This window comes from Fukomys damarensis, unplaced genomic scaffold (assembly GCF_012274545.1).
Source record: "Fukomys damarensis isolate Sample0158 unplaced genomic scaffold, DMR_v1.0_HiC HiC_scaffold_17, whole genome shotgun sequence".
Classification (NCBI taxonomy): Eukaryota; Metazoa; Chordata; class Mammalia; order Rodentia; family Bathyergidae; genus Fukomys; species Fukomys damarensis.
Genome location: NW_022900929.1, coordinates 81,964,736 through 81,981,914, shown reverse-complemented (window position 1 = coordinate 81,981,914; position 17,179 = coordinate 81,964,736). Strand labels below are relative to the sequence as shown.

The 17,179-nt window shown below is 41.6% G+C and overlaps 1 protein-coding gene across 6 annotated transcripts in view; it reads left to right on the top strand.

The window, feature by feature from the left end:
• Nedd4 (NEDD4 E3 ubiquitin protein ligase) overlaps positions 1-17,179 on the top strand; it is a 94,309-nt gene that overhangs the window by 16,692 nt on the left and 60,438 nt on the right. For 5 of the 6 annotated variants that reach the window (XM_010609038.2, XM_010609036.2, XM_010609035.2 and 2 more), the window contains one exon: positions 2,598-2,651. In XM_010609038.2, coding sequence (XP_010607340.1) covers positions 2,598-2,651 — 54 coding nt within the window. Of the gene's footprint in view, positions 1-2,597; positions 2,652-8,410; positions 10,432-17,179 lie in introns of those variants that run through there. The other variant, XM_010609041.3, reaches the window with a different exon arrangement.

Genomic DNA, 17,179 nt, shown 5'->3' with positions numbered 1-17,179 from the left:
TTTCACTTTTCTAGGAGTTATCCTGGCCACAGGATCCATGACGGAGACTGTATTAGATCTCTCTTCTGGATAGAAGGCCCCAAGTCAGTGGATTCTTGTTTATCCAGTTCTCATGTTCTGCTCCTTTGATCAGCATTTTAGTCCCTAACGAGGTTTCACTGTCTCCTGCTGGCTCATGCAGAGTAATTTTGCAGAACCCTTCAAGAAGTAATCTTTTCTTCCTTTATCACCCCCATCTGAGTGATGCTAGGGTTTCACGCTGGTTATTATACAGGCAGCCAGGAGAGAGGTGGGGCAGCTCCTGAGGAGCCCTTTTCCTTGGAGGAAGAAGACACTGTATGTCTCCCTACGTGGAGTTCCAGCTGGACTCTCAATAGGACACGGCCCCTCTGCAGGCGGTGAGGGGATGGTGTCTGCAGAGCCGGGCTCTCAAGGCCCTCCACCCAGATGCTCCTGTTCCAAGGGGCCAGTCCCAGGTTTCCCAGGTTTTCCTGGCCAAGGCCTGACCTCAGCATAACCGGTGTCAGGCCACCCATCTCACTGTCTCGGGAGCCCTGTACCCCTGACTGTCCACTCCGAGTTGCCTCCCAAGTATCCACTTTTCCACCACAGGAGGTTCAGGCCACCAGCTTGCGAAGAGGCCTCTTGAGTCTCACGTTTAACCTTCAAGCTGTTCCTTCACTGCCTATTTTCTCATTATCTTTCTGCAGACATGGATATGCTGTAGTGTAACCAGTCAACTCCACTGTCATTGTAGGCATTATTCTCCCCACAAAGTTGAAATGCCTAAAACATTACCATGGCAAGACTGCTCCCCTCAAGCAGGACCCAGAGAAGACCTTAGCATTGGGCCACTGGTGTGGGGTGGAACTAAGGATGTTCCACATTCAGCGCAGTCCAGTTCACTCTGAACCACTGAGAGATGTGGGAATGCATGACCCAGTGGTGTCATTTCTCCTTTAAACCCACTTTCCCTGCTGAGCAGATCTGAATTCCTTTTCTGTATTTCTCTCCCTGACTCAACTTGAACCGCATCCATCTTGTACTCTGTTACAGAAATGTCCTTTTCAGTCTGACACCCTTTGCTCTCAGGCCTTCTTTCCTCAGTACCATCCCTAGTATAAATGTTCTCTATATTTCCTTATTTAAATTCTTCCCATTTTTCAAGTTACAGTTTAGTTTCATCTCCTGAAAAGTTCTGTGTATTCTCTGAGAAGACTGTTCCCTTACACTGGTTTTCTGTCCCCATGGATTCTGATTCTTGATCGGGATTTCTCTCCTCAGTTGCTTCCTGGTTACAGTATGGCTGCAGGAGTGCCTACTCTCTTAACCAAATCCTAGACAGGAAAGAGAAGTGCAGAGGTCAAGCGAATCTCAGCTAGGTCATTCCTCTTTGATGAGCTCTCAGTAGTCCTATCCAATGCCTGGCCCCAGCTTGCTTCACTGGTCACCCCAGGTCCATGGGATGTGTGTTTAGACAGGTATATTCAGATTGTCATGTTGAACAATTACCCATGAGAAAGTGATGCAAAGAGTATTCGAGATCTTAATCTGGGTGATGACCACATGGTATGCGTGTGTAAAAATTATCAAGCTGTGTGGTTCAGGTTAGCACATGGTTATATCTTACTGAATATATATTCTGCTTAAACTTTTAACGTCGGTGGTCCACTGGGAGTTGTATGGTGTGGTGGGCTGGGGGCATTTGTGCATGTACTGCCAGAACTGTGTTCCAGTGACGGAGGGAGTGAGGACGTAGACTCAGTGTCAAGATTCTCTTGCAGCAGAGGCCCTCTTGTTTCTGACATGTACGCCAAAGTGTTAGTATATCACCATGTTCAATGTAATATGCGTATTGTTGAAAACCACCTGAATGTGCTTTTGTACTATATCTTAACCTCTGATATAAAAAGTATTAAAGGTTTTGATATTAAATAGATTTTTGATTTGATACTAAAACATTTCAGCAAAAATGAAAGGCATTGGCTTTGAAAATTACTGTGTGCATTCTTAGTCACGTGCTAAAAAATCTCAACAGTAAGTGGAAATCAATCCAGGTCTACTTTTTTTTTTTTTTGGTACTGGGGATCAAACTCAGGACCTTGTGCTTTCGAAGTGGGCGGCAGCATCACTGAGCTAAATCCCCAGCCCCTGGGTATACTTTTGACATCCTGTGTACTTTATGTCCTAGAAGCACACATGGCTTTATTAAGTCACTACCGAGAAGATTCAGAGCCCCAGTTTCCATGAAAGCCAGACCCACCTTGGTCATTATAGACATAATAAGTAAATAAAACTGAGCTTGAGACGTTAAAACCTGATGTACATTTTAAAGTTTTTACGAACATAGAAGTACTCTTTTGAAATTCTGTTTTACTTCCTTTCACCCTATTTTAGAAAACTCTGAAAAATAAGCAGCTATATCTTCTTTGTTCTGGCAAACCTGTTAGGAGTTGAGTGGCTCCTGAACGGTCTGCCCCATATTCGTGTTTTGTGGAATTTAAATAGCATTTTTAGCGTATTTGCTCCTCGTCGAAGCATCTACTGGACACAAGTGCTCTCTTGTTTTTAAAGCAAGGCTGTGCTTTTCTTACCAGGTCCATCCGCAGCAGCACCGGCTCCTTTTTGAAGTGTTTGATGAGAATCGTTTGGTAAGTTCTTTGGCACCACAGCAGGATGAAGCCGTGTTCTGCATGGGGGATCTGTGAGTGGGGAGAGGATCTGGGTTGCCAGGAGACACAGAGGCTTCTTCCTTCTGTGATACCTGCGGGTTCTCAGGAGCACCCTGACTCAGCAGATAGTGAGTGAGGCCTCCCTCAGGCTGTCCTGGCCAGTGCTCTGGGTCACCCAGTGATTTCCTAGCTGCTCTTGCTCATCGTGGTACTTCCTTGAAGATCACATGTTCGGTTCCACTCCTGTCCACGCTCCATGGACTCCTCCAGAAGTGAAGTCCTGCTCCTCTGCCCTGACCAGCAGTGAGCGGAGAAAGTCCTGTAGCAGGTTCCCAGCTCTCAGAGGCCCAAGGAGAGGCAAACCGGCTTCAGTTTGTATAAAATGACAGTTCTGTTTCCAGATTTCCTAAAGACTATCTTAAAGTCTAATTTGTCCTTTTCTTACTTCTCTCTCTTTGGGATCCCTTTTTAGTGTCTTATGTTTGTATTTTAAACCTGTAAATTTTCAAAATGAATGTAAGTATAAAAACAGTTTCAAGTATTCAGAGCTCATCAGTTATTAAACACAAACACTAAAAAGGAATTGCTCATTTTTTGTAAACAAGGAAACTGGATTTTTTAAAGAATCTGGTTTTTGTGTTGACTGCATAACATGCTTTTCTTCGTCCAAGCAGCAATGCTTTTCCTAACAATGAAGATACTGACAGTGAAAGTCTAGCATAATGAGCAGGGTAGAGTTTGCTGGAGAGGGGATTTGGGTACAAGCGCAGTCCATTCTACAGCTTTTGTTCTTTCTGTGGAAATGGAGATGCCCCTACCACAGCTGTATAGTTCCATTTTCTTTCTAGGTGGGACCAGATGAAGTTTAGTGTTTTGTTTTTAAATCCTGTAATGTACAAAAATGTATATATAATGTAAGTCTTTATTTTTAGCAATAAGACAAATGTTTGTACACTCATGCCTGCCTGTGAAACTAGAACGTGTCTCATGTTCAATGCTCACCTGTAACCCACCTCAGTGGCATTCCTGTCTTACCCCCCAAATGGTATATCGACTGTCTTAAATTTTGTACTTATTATAGCTTTGCTTTCTAGAGTATTTTTATAAGATATGTACCTAAAAATCAGTATTTCCTTTTGTGTATTTTTGTGAATATCCCTCCCCCCGAACCAGGGATCAAACTCGGGACCTTGTGCTTGCAAGGCAAGCGGCAGAACCACTGAGCCAAATCCCCAGCCCTGTGTATTTTCGAATTTATGAAAATAGTGTCTCTTTGAGTGTGTTCCTGGACATGCTTTTGTGAGATTGACCCAGGAAGACACATTTCATCAGGGCAGCCTCTAGGACCTGCATTTGTGCATAATTTACACGTGAATCTCCCTGAACAGGCATTGTGTCTGTGGCTCTCCTGTCTCCTCATATACCTGTCTGAGTGTCTCTCTGTGATGCGCTCTTTGTTTTTTTGTTTGTTTGTTTGGTACTGGGCATTGAACTTGGGTCCTTGCACTGGCAAGACAAGTGGCAGCACCACTGAGCTAAATCCCCAGCCTCTGCGATGTGTACTTTGATCCTTCGATGTATTTTTGGTGACCTCTTTTATTTATTGTTTCATCATGCTTAGTTGTTCTAGTCCTTTTTACTGGTAACAGTGTGCTATGACTGTTTCTTCATTGCCAATTTTGGTATTTTCAAACTATTTGCTTTATTAACATTCCTTGAGTACCTACTTCAGGTATATAACACTGCACATGTATAGTGTGTTGTGATAAGTCAGATTACCCCTGATATTAGCAATTGAATGGTATATAAAAATGTTAAACTTTTACCAATATGTGTTAATCAAGATATAATAGATTCCCACACCAAAGAGCCAAAAATTCTATTATAAATCCTGTCTCTGCTATGACACATTAGCTTATAACCCTAGGCAGATCACTTGGTCCTTCCGAAAATATTTCCCCAGGTTGACAGGTAAAGGCACTTGCTCCGCCTCTCTCATCAGTGCGTAATGAGGTAGTGGCTGTGAAATCATGATACAAACATGAAGAGTTATTTCACACAGAGGGACTCACACGTGTGCGGCTGTCTGGTCCATGTTGTTGGTGCTGGGTATTTTCCCTTCTCTGTATCTACTGTGTTAGTAAAGCAAGCCTTGCCTTGCTTTGGGCTGGCAGAAGCCTCACAGTAGTGTCTGGTGCACTGCCAGCCCTTGCATGTATATGAAGAACAAAGATCACTTTAGCACCATGGAAGCTACAGCCAACAATGAAATAATAGGCCTGGCTACATAACAAGAATAGGCCTGTGCCCCTGTGAATACCATCCCATCTTTTCCTAAGAGATAGCCCTGCACACATTCAGCCACCCAGGTCTGGGAGCTGTGCCTGCATTCTGGGTAGAGACACTGCTTCTTGGGCTGAATAGTTATCCCGGAACAGGAAATCTTGCATTGGGAGGGTGGGATTTTAAGGAACTGGTTCACAAGGTTGTAGGGCCCAGCAGGCCAGGACTCAGATGGGATTAACACTGCAGACTTAGTCAGAGCTGCTGGGCAGGCCAGAGGGCGTGCAGGCTGTCTGGAGGGATGAGGCAGAAGTGCCTCTGTGGGGATCTTCAGTCTTTGCTCTCGAGGCCTTCTGCTGGTTGGATGTGGAAGGTAATCTGCTTTACTCAAAGTCTGAGATATTAATCACATCTTTAAAAATACCTCATGGCAACATTTGGACCAACATCTGACTAAGCAGCTGGACATACGACCTCACTCCACCATCTCTGTGGTCTTGGTCTGCCAATCAGTAGTCACACCTGGTGCCTGTCCACAACTTGGAAAGAGTCACATTTATCTCTTGTGGAGATTGCTGATCACCATTCAGCTCAGAATTTGGGGTCCTGAGCTTCTGCCCATAGTACTGTCTGTTCTGCTCCAGAAAGTGAGGTTCTGTGGGCCCCTAAGTGAAGGTTACCACGTTGCCCAGCTCATCTCTGGAAGTTGACATCTGCCAGGTTGAGGGCAACGCTGCCCCAGCTGCTGGTTCTCTGTGAGCTGTGAGGATGGTGGTGTAAATCCTCTGTGGTCTTAGCCTGAGCCGCCAGGAGACCTGTTCAGCCTCTGGGATTTGAACAGACTGGAGTGCTAGGAAGTACACGATTCTGTTCCCTCACTTCTCCTTGGCTAATACCTTCTCTGTAAATTTTCCAAACATCGTTCCTTCTTGTCCAGTTGCAGAACTTTTTAATTTGCTTTTAAGACAGGGTCTCACTGTGTAGCCCAGGCTTACTCTGAACTTGTGATCCTCCTTCTTCAGCCTCCTGAGTGCTGGGGTCACAAGTGTGTACACCATGCCAAGCATTTTGATATTTCTTTAGAAATAGTGACTGGATTGACTTTTTTTTAAATCCTAAAAGAAAATATTAGGGTCAGAGTGACTTGGTGACCTCCACCCATTTCCCCACCTACCTTCTTATCTGGTGTTACATGATGCTTACTCTGTGCACAGCAAGACCTCAGGAAGATCAGAAGAAATGTTTCATAGTCTGAAAGCTTGAAGTGTAGTCAGAGGTTTAAAACTGGTGCTTGTGGTGAAGCTGGCTAACCACAGAGAAAATATTTACTAATCAAAAGTTTGCAGTTCATTATTTTATATTAATAATTAGAGGAATTTTTCTTATTAATTGGAGATTTTAGGCCATGCCTATTAGCCTAGTAGAGGTAAGTTACTTAGTCCCAGAAGAAAAGCTGAAGTTGGAATAGAACATGAAATGATTAGGACTTTCCGTCTTTAAAGAAAAAAGAATAATTAAGAGATACTACTGAAGTCTGTGAAATCTTAAAGGAAATAGGTTGTTTGAAACCAAAATAAATATGGGCATGGTGGTACACACGTATAATCCCAGCTCTCTGAGAGGCTGAGGCAGGAGGATCCCAGATTTGCAACTTAGTATAGTGATGGCAAACCTTTTAGAGCTTTTGATGATACCACAACCTGATACAGCACATGTGCCATAGGTTCGCCACCTCTGCCTTAGGGAGACCTTTTCTGTCTTAATATATAAAATTTTAAAAGCCTGAAGATGTAGTTCAGTGGGAAAGCTCTAGATTCACTCCTTAGTAATCATCATCATTATCACTGAAAGTTTATAACTGTTATGTGCCTCCTAAAACAGCAATATCTCGTTCCACTCAAATGAAATTTAACAGATTCATTTATTTCTATTTTGTCATGTCTCAATTGATTAAAAATACTTTTAGAAAATCATGATTGAAAACAGATCTAACTTGAGTAGTTTTCCTTTTAAAGCAAAGTACGAGTATATGTTTTACATATTTGCTTTTACTCAGAAAAAAAAACTTACTTAGAAAAATACAACTTGGGTGTAGTACCATGTGGTGTAAACAACTGAACTATTTTACTCTTTGCTTTCCTATGAATGAGCCAGTATATATTTATTACTGGAGTTCCTGCTATAAAATTCAGGTAAGGGGTTTAAATATACCCTAGAGCATTATTTAAAAATAAAATCTTTCTTTCAAATAGAATACTAATCTTGGTCTATGACATTTGGGAGAGATGTTAAATTATTAAACTTTTATTGCTTAGTAAACTGAAAATAAAGGTTAAATAAATACAAAGCAGAAAGATATATATATTACTGGAGTTCCTGCTATAAAATTCAGGTAAGGGGTTTAAATATACCCTAGAGCATTATTTAAAAATAAAATCTTTCTTTCAAATAGAATACTAATCTTGGTCTATGACATTTGGGAGAGATGTTAAATTATTAAACTTTTATTGCTTAGTAAACTGAAAATAAAGGTTAAATAAATACAAAGCAGAAAGATATATACATATATATAACACTAGTAAGTAATTCCACCTCCAGGGCCAGGCTAGTACTAAAAAATGTAAACAAGCATGTACTTTGTTTATGTAAAGAAATATGCAGGATGACTTGTTTCTTTATGGATGTGGAACAGCTCCATGGATTGTTTCAAAGCACCAGTAGGGGCCAGCAAAGAGCTCTTGGAGTTTGCAGAACAGACTTGGCATTGAGATTTGTTTATTTGATGTGTTAAATCCTTTTTAGACTTCTTTAGTCACCACAATCTCTGTTAAGTGAAGGAATTGCACAGACTGTGGAATGAAATGCCCAGTGTGCTCAAACTATATTGGGTATAGTTTTTCTGTCTAATCTGCATATGTGTGTGTGTGTGTGTGTGTGTGTGTGTGTGTTTTGGTACCAGGGATCGAACTCCGGTCTTTGTGCTTGTGAGGCAGAACCACTGAGCTAAATCCCCAGCCCATCTGCATATATTTTTAATGGAATGTTTGCTTACGCTATTTCTTGGCAGAGTTTTAATAGTCAAACTATAAATGGCAACATTTAAAGACTATACTGCTTGGCTAAAAGGCCTTAAAATTACAGGAGAAAATGCTTGGCGACAATGTCTCTTAAACTTCCTTTTTCCCCCCTCAAACGTATTCTCATTTTTGCAGTATGTCACTAGGTTTATTTCATCATTGTATGTGTAAACTTTCACTTTTTGTAATTGGTAATTTTGAATGCTGAAATATTTATCTTTTGATTGAATGCTGAAGTTTCAATTCACCCCAACATTTTGGCATTTCCAAATTTACACAATTGTTTGAATCTGCTCACTTTAAAAGAATTAACAGTCCATATTCCTTTCTACATTAACTTGCCAAGATTCCCAGTATGGGTACTGTTTGGAAATTTAATCTTTGATTTGATCCTCAATTACATGGGGCTTCATTCCTACCAACTTCCTGTAATTCTATACCTTTGGGTAAAACTATGAGTGGTCAGACTCTGCTGGAGAAAGTACAGGCGCTGAGACTCCCTCACCGAGTTAAATATTCATTTAGTAGAGCTGGTGTGAAAAAGTACTGTTTCAGCTTGAAGTGTTAGGAGGCCGATGTTCTTGTGTTACTCATCCGTGCAGACTGGAGAAGGTATAATTGAAACAAGGCTGGCTGTGTTCCAGTCAGAGTGCCGCTGAGCGCAGCGTAAAGGTCGCTGCAAATCAAGCGCTGTGAGGGTGAAGACGCTTGGGCTGAGAGCGATTCCGAGCGGTCGCCGGGTCGACGTTCTCTCTGTAATATCTGGTGTCGAATGTTTTAAGCAGGGTAAAGAACACAACTCGACAGCTCTGTCGGCACCACAAATGACTGCTGCTTTCGCTGCAGCACAGCTGCTTCGAGCCCGTCTGTGGACAGAGATCTTGGTTTTGACTCTCGGCCCTTAATATGGTTGGAAATGAGAACAAATGGCACAAAGCTTGCGATTGCACTTTGCAGCCCAAAGAAGCAGTACTTACCCTTTGTCAGAAGGCCCCGGAGAGGGTGTAGATAGCCGGGTCCGCACGTGCTCCCAGAGACCAGCATGGATTTCCTCAGCTAACGTTCAGATGAAGCTGACTCCCAGACAGACTGCGGCTCCGCTGACGAAGAGTGTGACAGCTCGGGAAGGCTCCTCTGTCCCTTCACCTGAAAATATCCGTAAGAAGAGCAGCTCCCTGCGGATTTCGCTGAAGCCCCCAAGGTGCAGTGGGAGTCTCCAGCCTCCTAGTGTCTCAAAGGAATGCGCCCGCAGCGGTGCTGGGAGCCATGGCAACCTCGGAAGCAGTCCTAGTGTCTGCAGTGGAAGCCTGGGGAACTTCGCAGCCAGTGAGCTGGGGTCCTACAGCAGCATCAGTAGTGATCACGGGTCGTCTGCAAGCAGTGCCAGTGGAGGCTCCTACACCAGCAGTGCCGGCAGCGACTGCTGCGGCTACTCTTTCCCACCAAGCGATGGCACTTTTTTCAGTGGAAACTTATCTGCTGACAGTACCTCCAACAGAATTGGGCCAAACAGGAGTGCCGCTCCCTGTGAGAGTTTTTCAAGAAGTCCCAGCACAGCTCCCCTTGTCCAGAATGACTCGGAGCATGGGATCGAGACTGTGAAATTGCCAGTGAGCAGGAATGCAAAAACTCCACTGAAGCGTTGCTCTTCCTTAGTCATTTTTCCTCGGAGCCCCTCCAACACCCCACCAGCCTCTCCAGCAGGTACAGGTGTTCTCCCCAGCCGGGGGTCCCACCAGACCTCACACCAGTTCACCATTTCTCCTAGTGAAGCTGCACATCATGAAGATGGTTCCGGAGCCAAAGGGTTTCTTTCAACTGCTGTCAGTGGACTACGATTATGTAAAGCAGTCTGTACTCGTGGAGAAGTCAGAGATACACGGCCACTTCACATGGGCTCATCCCAGAAGAAAGTTGTGATTTCAAATAACAGCCCCAAACAGACTGTTCAGGAAAAGTCTTCTGAAGGATGTTCATGTGTTTCAGTGTATTTCACCCAGCGAAAAACAGCTGCCTCCGACTGTGAGATAACAAATGGTGACTGTAAACTGGAGATGTCAGAAATTAAGCTTCATTCTGATCCACGGTATTCTAAGCCCTGGCACAGAACATCTGAGTGTTTACCACCCACCCAAAACACAGACTACCAAACAAAATGCAGTGGAGAGTTGGAAAGACCAAATTCACAGATAAACAAAAACCACACTGTCTTACAAAGAAGTATTTCATTGGGAGGAACTTATCCAAATATTTCCTGTTTATCCAGCCTTGAGCACAGTTCTAAGGGGGGACCCTCGCAGTTACTCATAAAGCTTTCACCTGGAAATGAAGGTGAAGTTGACAGTCTATCAAGAGACAGCATCAGCAACTTCACAAATGGACTATCTAATTCTTGCAAGGTAGGTTTCCTTTGGCCTTATTTAGTGTCAGTTTATGTTATAATAAAATGTATTATAACTTAGCAGTTTATATGGTTTCCTGGTCCTTAGCTAGCAAGTATTTTGTAGTCATGAACTTTATACTTATAAAGCTGAAGACTCCCCCCCACGTAGTTTTTCCATTCTTTGTTTTTTCACAATTTGGCAAACAGTATTAAAAAAAAAAAAAAAAACTTTCCTAACTGATTTAAGCCATAAAATGTTTCTGTAGCATAAAACTGAAGTTTTAAATAATCTCTCATAACACTTTATCCTGGTACATTTTTCTTTCAAGTGGCACAATATTTTCATATGTAACCCCGTATTATTCCTACTTTCAAAAATGTCACTTTTCTCCTCAATTATTATGAAATAAAATAAAGTGCTTATTTAAAATATTAAACAAATATATAAAAATAGAGAGATCTTACGGGTATAGAAGAAATATTTCAAATGCATATATTTTATTTATATGATCATTGATTAAAAATCATCATATTGCGTATTTAAACAGAGGGAAGCTAAATGTAATTTTCCTTCATATATACCCTAACCATAGAAATTTTGTTTCTACTCTACTCTGTTTTTCTGTAGCTTTCAGTTAATACTATCTTTGAAAATGTAATTCTTTCAGCAATATTCATTTCTAAGTTTTATGTTTGCATCTGCCTTAAATTACTAGGCAATTTCCATAATTTTCTATTTGCCATATTAATTTCTTGTTTCAACTATTGTGCTTCATTATATTAGTAATTTAATGAATCCTAGTCAAAGTAGTTCTTTAATTAGTCTTTTCAGAATAATTTGAAGTATTTTGAACTGAAATAGGTTTTTTTTAAAAAAAATATCTGTATTTAGGGCTTAGCAGATTTGAGGAAATTTTAAACATTTTCTGACTATACCTGGTCTAAATGACAGCACATAGAGGGAAAAGACCTTATTGTCTACCTGTGTTTATGTAACACCCCATACCTTTATTAAAGGTTGGAGGGAGACTTCTAGACAACAGGTTTTGGGCAAATACAATGTTAAATAATTGCTCATTGATTCTCTCTTTTTTTTGTGGTACTGGGGATCAAACTCAAGACCTTGTGCTTGCCAGGCAGGCACAGTGCCCCTGAGCTACACCCCTGACCCTGATTTTCTCTCTTTTGAAATCTGGTAAATACAATCATTTTGAAATCTGATAAATAATCATTATTACTAATACCCAGATGTTAATCTAAGCAACTAATTTGTTGAGGATGGAAAGAGATCAAATTTCAGATTTGATCTATGTTTTACAGTTACTAAGTTCACTTACACAACTTTTCTAAAACCAGCTTTTAGGAGATTATAATCCATTTAACTGCTCCCCCCAAGAAAGAAACGGAATGGCACTACAAAGGAACCTATTAATTTGCAATTGGGGCCAGGGATTTGGCTCAGTGGTTCTGTCACCTGCCTCACAAGCACGAAGGCCTGAGTTTGATCCCCGGTACCGAAATAATAATAATAATAATAATAATAATTTGCGGTTGAATTAATGTTATTTGTAAATTTATATTTAAATTGAAATGAATTAACCTTGAAATATTTATAGAAATATTTAACCTTAAAATACTTATTTTGTGGTAACATAATTTGTTGTTGATGCTTTTCAAAAAGGATATTTTTAATGAAATGTAAATTAAACCTTTTGCACTGCTAAAATACACATTTTGGGCGGGGTCTTATTTAAACTCAGGAAAGCCAACAAAAAAATTTTTTGTGATAACCAAATGCCCAGCTTTGTGCCAATTCTAATTTTTGTTAGATTATTGAATTACAAAATACTTCAGAAGTGTGTATTTTACTGGGGTTTTAAATTATTCTTCCCCTTAATGTTTATTAAACAACTTTTTAAAGTATTGTAAATAATACAACAGTTAAATTCAATATAAACTATATCTAAATTGATCTAATTAATCAATAGTAAATCAACGATTCTATGAAGAATGTACTAACATTGCTTTTCTAAACATAGCAGTGACAACAATGGAATTTCTAAATCCTGTATTTATCAATAATTATATATTAATCTAATTATAGTGGTATATTGTAACTCATTTATAAATAACAGATCCCAAAATATTTACCATGTCTCCAGCTAGTCTGGGTTAGTATTCTGATATGCTGAGTCTGGATTCGCATTTAACAAGTTGATATTAGAGCAGCATTTAGTAATGTCAGCTATCTGTACTGGGCAGTGTGAAATTAAATCACCACTTCAGCCAGAGACCCTGGTTTCTAAAGCACCAAGAGTTCTGCAGATTCTTGTCTTCTGTGTTTAGCACCAGCCTCCAGCAGTATGGTGTCACATTTCTAGCTCTCTATAATCAGCAGCTTGTTAATGACTAATTTTTAAAATCTACTGAGAACTTTTACCTGCACTGGGACACAGACTCTGTTCTGTGTTTACAAGTTAGAAGGAAGATGGAACTTTACAGTCTGAATAGTGTTTATTCTGGGCACAGCAAAGAATATAGCAGTAAGGGCCGGGGATTTAGCTCAGCGGTTCGGTGGCCTGCCTTGCAAGCACGAGGACCGGAGTTCAATCCCCAGTACCAAAAAACAAAGAATGTAACAGTAACTGGCATATGTTTATTATGTGCCTTTTGAAATACAGTATTACTTTTGTAAAGGCTGTATAGTGACTTGATCTCCAAATAGAAATTTGGTCTTTAACATTATGAGTAATATTTTGTCAGCTCAATCAATAAATACATTACTGAACTAAGGTACTTCTGTAGCTACAAAAATCATTACTACTGAAATTTCTCAAATCTGTAGAGTAGTTACTATACTGTGTTATTTTACTCTACCTGCTTTCTGAACATTGTGAGAGGCCAGAGTTTTCCTTATCTGATTATCTAAGATGCTTTAGAATTGTGACCAGACTTGTACTGTTTGCTACATATATGGATGTTTATCAGAAACATTTATACTTTTTCTTTTTATTATAAAAGTTTTTGTTCATTATCTGTTACTTAATCCTGGATAGGTAAATTTCTTAAGCCTAATGGAACTGAACTTTTAAAAAATTGTCCATTTTAATAATTTAATAAATATTTTAAATACATACTTATTTTAGTTTTGGTTTGGCGGGGGGTTGGTACCAGAGATCAAACTCAGGACCTTGCTCTTTCAAGGCAGACACAGTGCCACTGAGTTAAATCCCCAGCCCTACACACTTATTTTAGTGTCCCTTTATGTTTTCAGCCCTTCTTTTATTAAATTTAGCAGAAAATGTAGACATTCGGATAAGTTTATTGTGAATGGTACTTAATCTTTCCCATAAAAATCAATGCAGTTTCTAAATATTAACTCTAAACTATGATACAACTATGATGAGCAGTTTTGAAAATTTGGTGGACAATGTGTGTGTCCTTTTCTTAGAACTGATAAGTATAATTTTGATTTCTGAGTGTCGGGAAGTTGAGTTTTTCGCTGAGATCCTTTGCGTTCTCTGCAGCTGTGTCTTCTTCCGTTATTCATCCAGCCACATTTGAACTCCAGACACTAAGAATAAAAGATGAATGAAATGCTGTCTCTGCTGGGGGTGCTCCCATGGTAGTAAAAGGGTGCACAGGTGAGCAGAACTGTTTCTGTCTAGTGAGTACACACGTGCTGAGACAGGTGTGTCTTAGAAAAGCGTGGCAGGACTTCAGGAGGAAGGAGCCGTGAGGGGCATTGAGAGCATCTGAGGAGTCGAGAAGTTGGTTGGCGCTTATCAAGCAGCGCCTTGATGGTGGGGCTGTTACCTGTAGCACACTTATGTGTGGGCCACATAATTCCCATGGAGGGTTTCAGCAGCTGCCCTGGCCCTCACCAGTAAATGCCAGCCACTCCCGCAATGTCTGCAGACATTGTCAAACGTCCCAGGGCAGCACCCCCACTACCCCAACGTCACAAAGGCAAAGCCCACACAAGCGACCTCACACTGGTGGGTTGGAACCTCTGCTGCTAAAGAGAAAGTTGTGTGTCCCTGATGACAGGCAGTTAGGTGATATATCACACTGTATTTGAAGTGCAGAGGACTTCTTGTTACGTTTGCAGACGATAAATTTTTGTAACATGATAGATTATAAATGGATCAAAGTTTTCTTAGCTCGGATGACTGGGTGAATGGTGATGTCATGAACCAAGATAGGAAAGTGGGAAGGAGCCAGATGTGGGATGGGTGCAAAAAACTGGTGTGTGGCTGAGTCTGTGCTGCTGTCAGGGGCAGCTGTGGGTACAGAGCAGGGTGGGGAGCCCTGGAAACCCAGGGTGGGAGCCGGGAGTTAAAGCTCAGGGAGGAAGAACTCAGCCAGGGAGAACAGGAACTGAGATGTGAGGGGAGTAAAAGCCAAATTCTGAGCCCCAGGGGTTTCAGTGAGATGGTGAAAGAAGAGACAGGCAATAGAGAGCCATCAGACAGGCCAGGAGGTCACGGAGGCCTGGAGTCAGGGGCGGGACAGAGGACTGAAGCACCCATGAGGTGTAGCACATGGGAGGTGTTCAGTGAACTTCCCAGCGGGGGCTTTTCAGGTGTCCCCAACACCAGGGATGACAGCCAGGCTGAAGGAACAGTGGGCGAGGAAGCAGGAACGGCAAGCACAGGTGACCTGCTGGATGTCACAGGACACAGAGCACCAGCAAGGCACGTAGGGAACACTATGACTCGTGGGATAAACTCCCTGGCTGCAAAGAGTACAGTCTCTTCCAGGATGGAGAAAAAGGTTGTCATTCTGCTCTCTCCGCTGAAAACCACAGAATGAGTAAACGGGCAGTGAGCACTGAAATGGGGGCCCAGCCACACAAATGAAGGGAACAGAAAATAGGAAATGGAAACTGGAGCCTCCATGAATATTCACAGCTCATTTTGGACATCGTTATTCTGACTTTCTCAGTTCCCTCCCTACCACCAAAAAATAGGACAAAACAAAACCCACCTTCCTCATAGAAACCAAGTCAGGGTGTCGAGGCCCCTGCAGGAAACTCTTGTCCAAAGGATTCCCTCTCTGGACCCACTCTTCCTGAGCCTTAGGACAGGGACAGGGAGCACTAAGGGGCCAGGGCCAGAGGCAAAGGGACAGGCAGGTCCAGGTCAGCAAGGAGATCAGCAGGAGAAATGGTGCTGAGAGAGTAGCTCACATATCCTCAGCACGTCCAGGAAATAGTTCGGTGTTGCTCTGGGCTCTGGTTCAGCTTCTTGGTTTGCCTTGATGTGAGATGGAAGGCAATAGCCAGAGAACCGTAGACGCTTAGAGATTCTAGAAGACACAGTCAAACAACCTGTCCCCTCAGGGAGACGGTATGGGGAGGCTGTCAACGTGGAAGGTTTTGAAAAGCAATTTATATTCACCAAGATTTAACCAAACTGCTGAGAAGTGACCAGGACTCAGACTGGAGTGTGGTCCTGTGGTCTTAAGAGCCACGCCCAGCACAGAGCACCCCGAAATAGCAGGTCCCCAGCATCTGTGGGCCTCTAGGTTCTGGGGGAAGAAAAAATCTTAGGCCTTCCCTTAGGGAACCATGACACCATGCAAGGTTTGGTCTGCCTCGATGTAAAATATATTACCAGGCCGGGGATTTAGCTCAGTGGTACTGCTGCCTGCCTTGCAAGAACAAGGACCCAAGTTTGATCCCTGGTACAGAGGGTGGGTGGGTGGGGTCATGGTAAATTGTATTACCAAGCAAGAGGAAATCATCAGCATGGGTACTGATGATTTTAAATTCAGTGGTTCATTAGTGCAGAAACACTCTCTTTTTTTTCCATAAAGTTTATTGGGACATTTCAGGTACATTCATCATTGGGATCTTGCATCTTTACATGACATATCTTGGTTCTTATTTTTTTCACATTCCCCTGCCCTCCCTTCACCCCCTCTACCCTTCCCTATTTACAAAGACTTCGTTTCCATTTTTTACCTTTTCTCATATTTTTTCTTTCCCCTTCTTTCCTTTCCCGTACCCCTCCCATTTCGCCTGCTCCTTTAGACCTTTTCTTCCTATTACACAATATCAGTTATACAATTTGAACCTTATTTACTCGTAATTTTTCACACTAGAGCAACTATCCAGTATTTATGCATGTGTGTCCTGTTTATTTCACTTAAGAGTATGGCCTCAGTGTGCATCCATATGCCTAGAAATGACTCTATTCACCCTGGAAGTGTGGCCATTTTCACTATGTTTGTTCTTCCTACCTAGGAGGAAAGGATGTTTTTTCATTCTCTTATATCCTCTTCAAACCCTTTTCAGAGTGCTGTAATTTTCATTGTCGAGATCTTTTGCTTCCTTTATTAGATCGATTCCTAGATACTTCATTTCTTTTAATGCGACTGTGAAAGGAATTGTTTCCCTAATTTCTCCTTTTGTGAGTCTGTTATTTGTGTGTAAGAAGGCTATTGATTTTTGAGTGTTGACCTTGTATCCAGCTATGCTGCTGAAAGCGTCAATTAACTCTGGAAGTCTTTTGGCAGAGTTTTTTGGGTCTTCTATGTAGAATATCATATTGTTGGCAAATAATGACAGTTTAACTTCTTCCTTTCCTATCTTTATTGCTTTAATTTCTTTGTCTTGTCTAATTGTTGTCACTATGTTTCCAGAACTATATTGATGAGGAGTGGTGACAGTGGACATCCTTGTCTTGTTCCTGATTTTAGTTTTCAGTTTTTGACCATTTAGTATGATGTTGGCTGTTGGTTTTTCATGGATAGGCTTT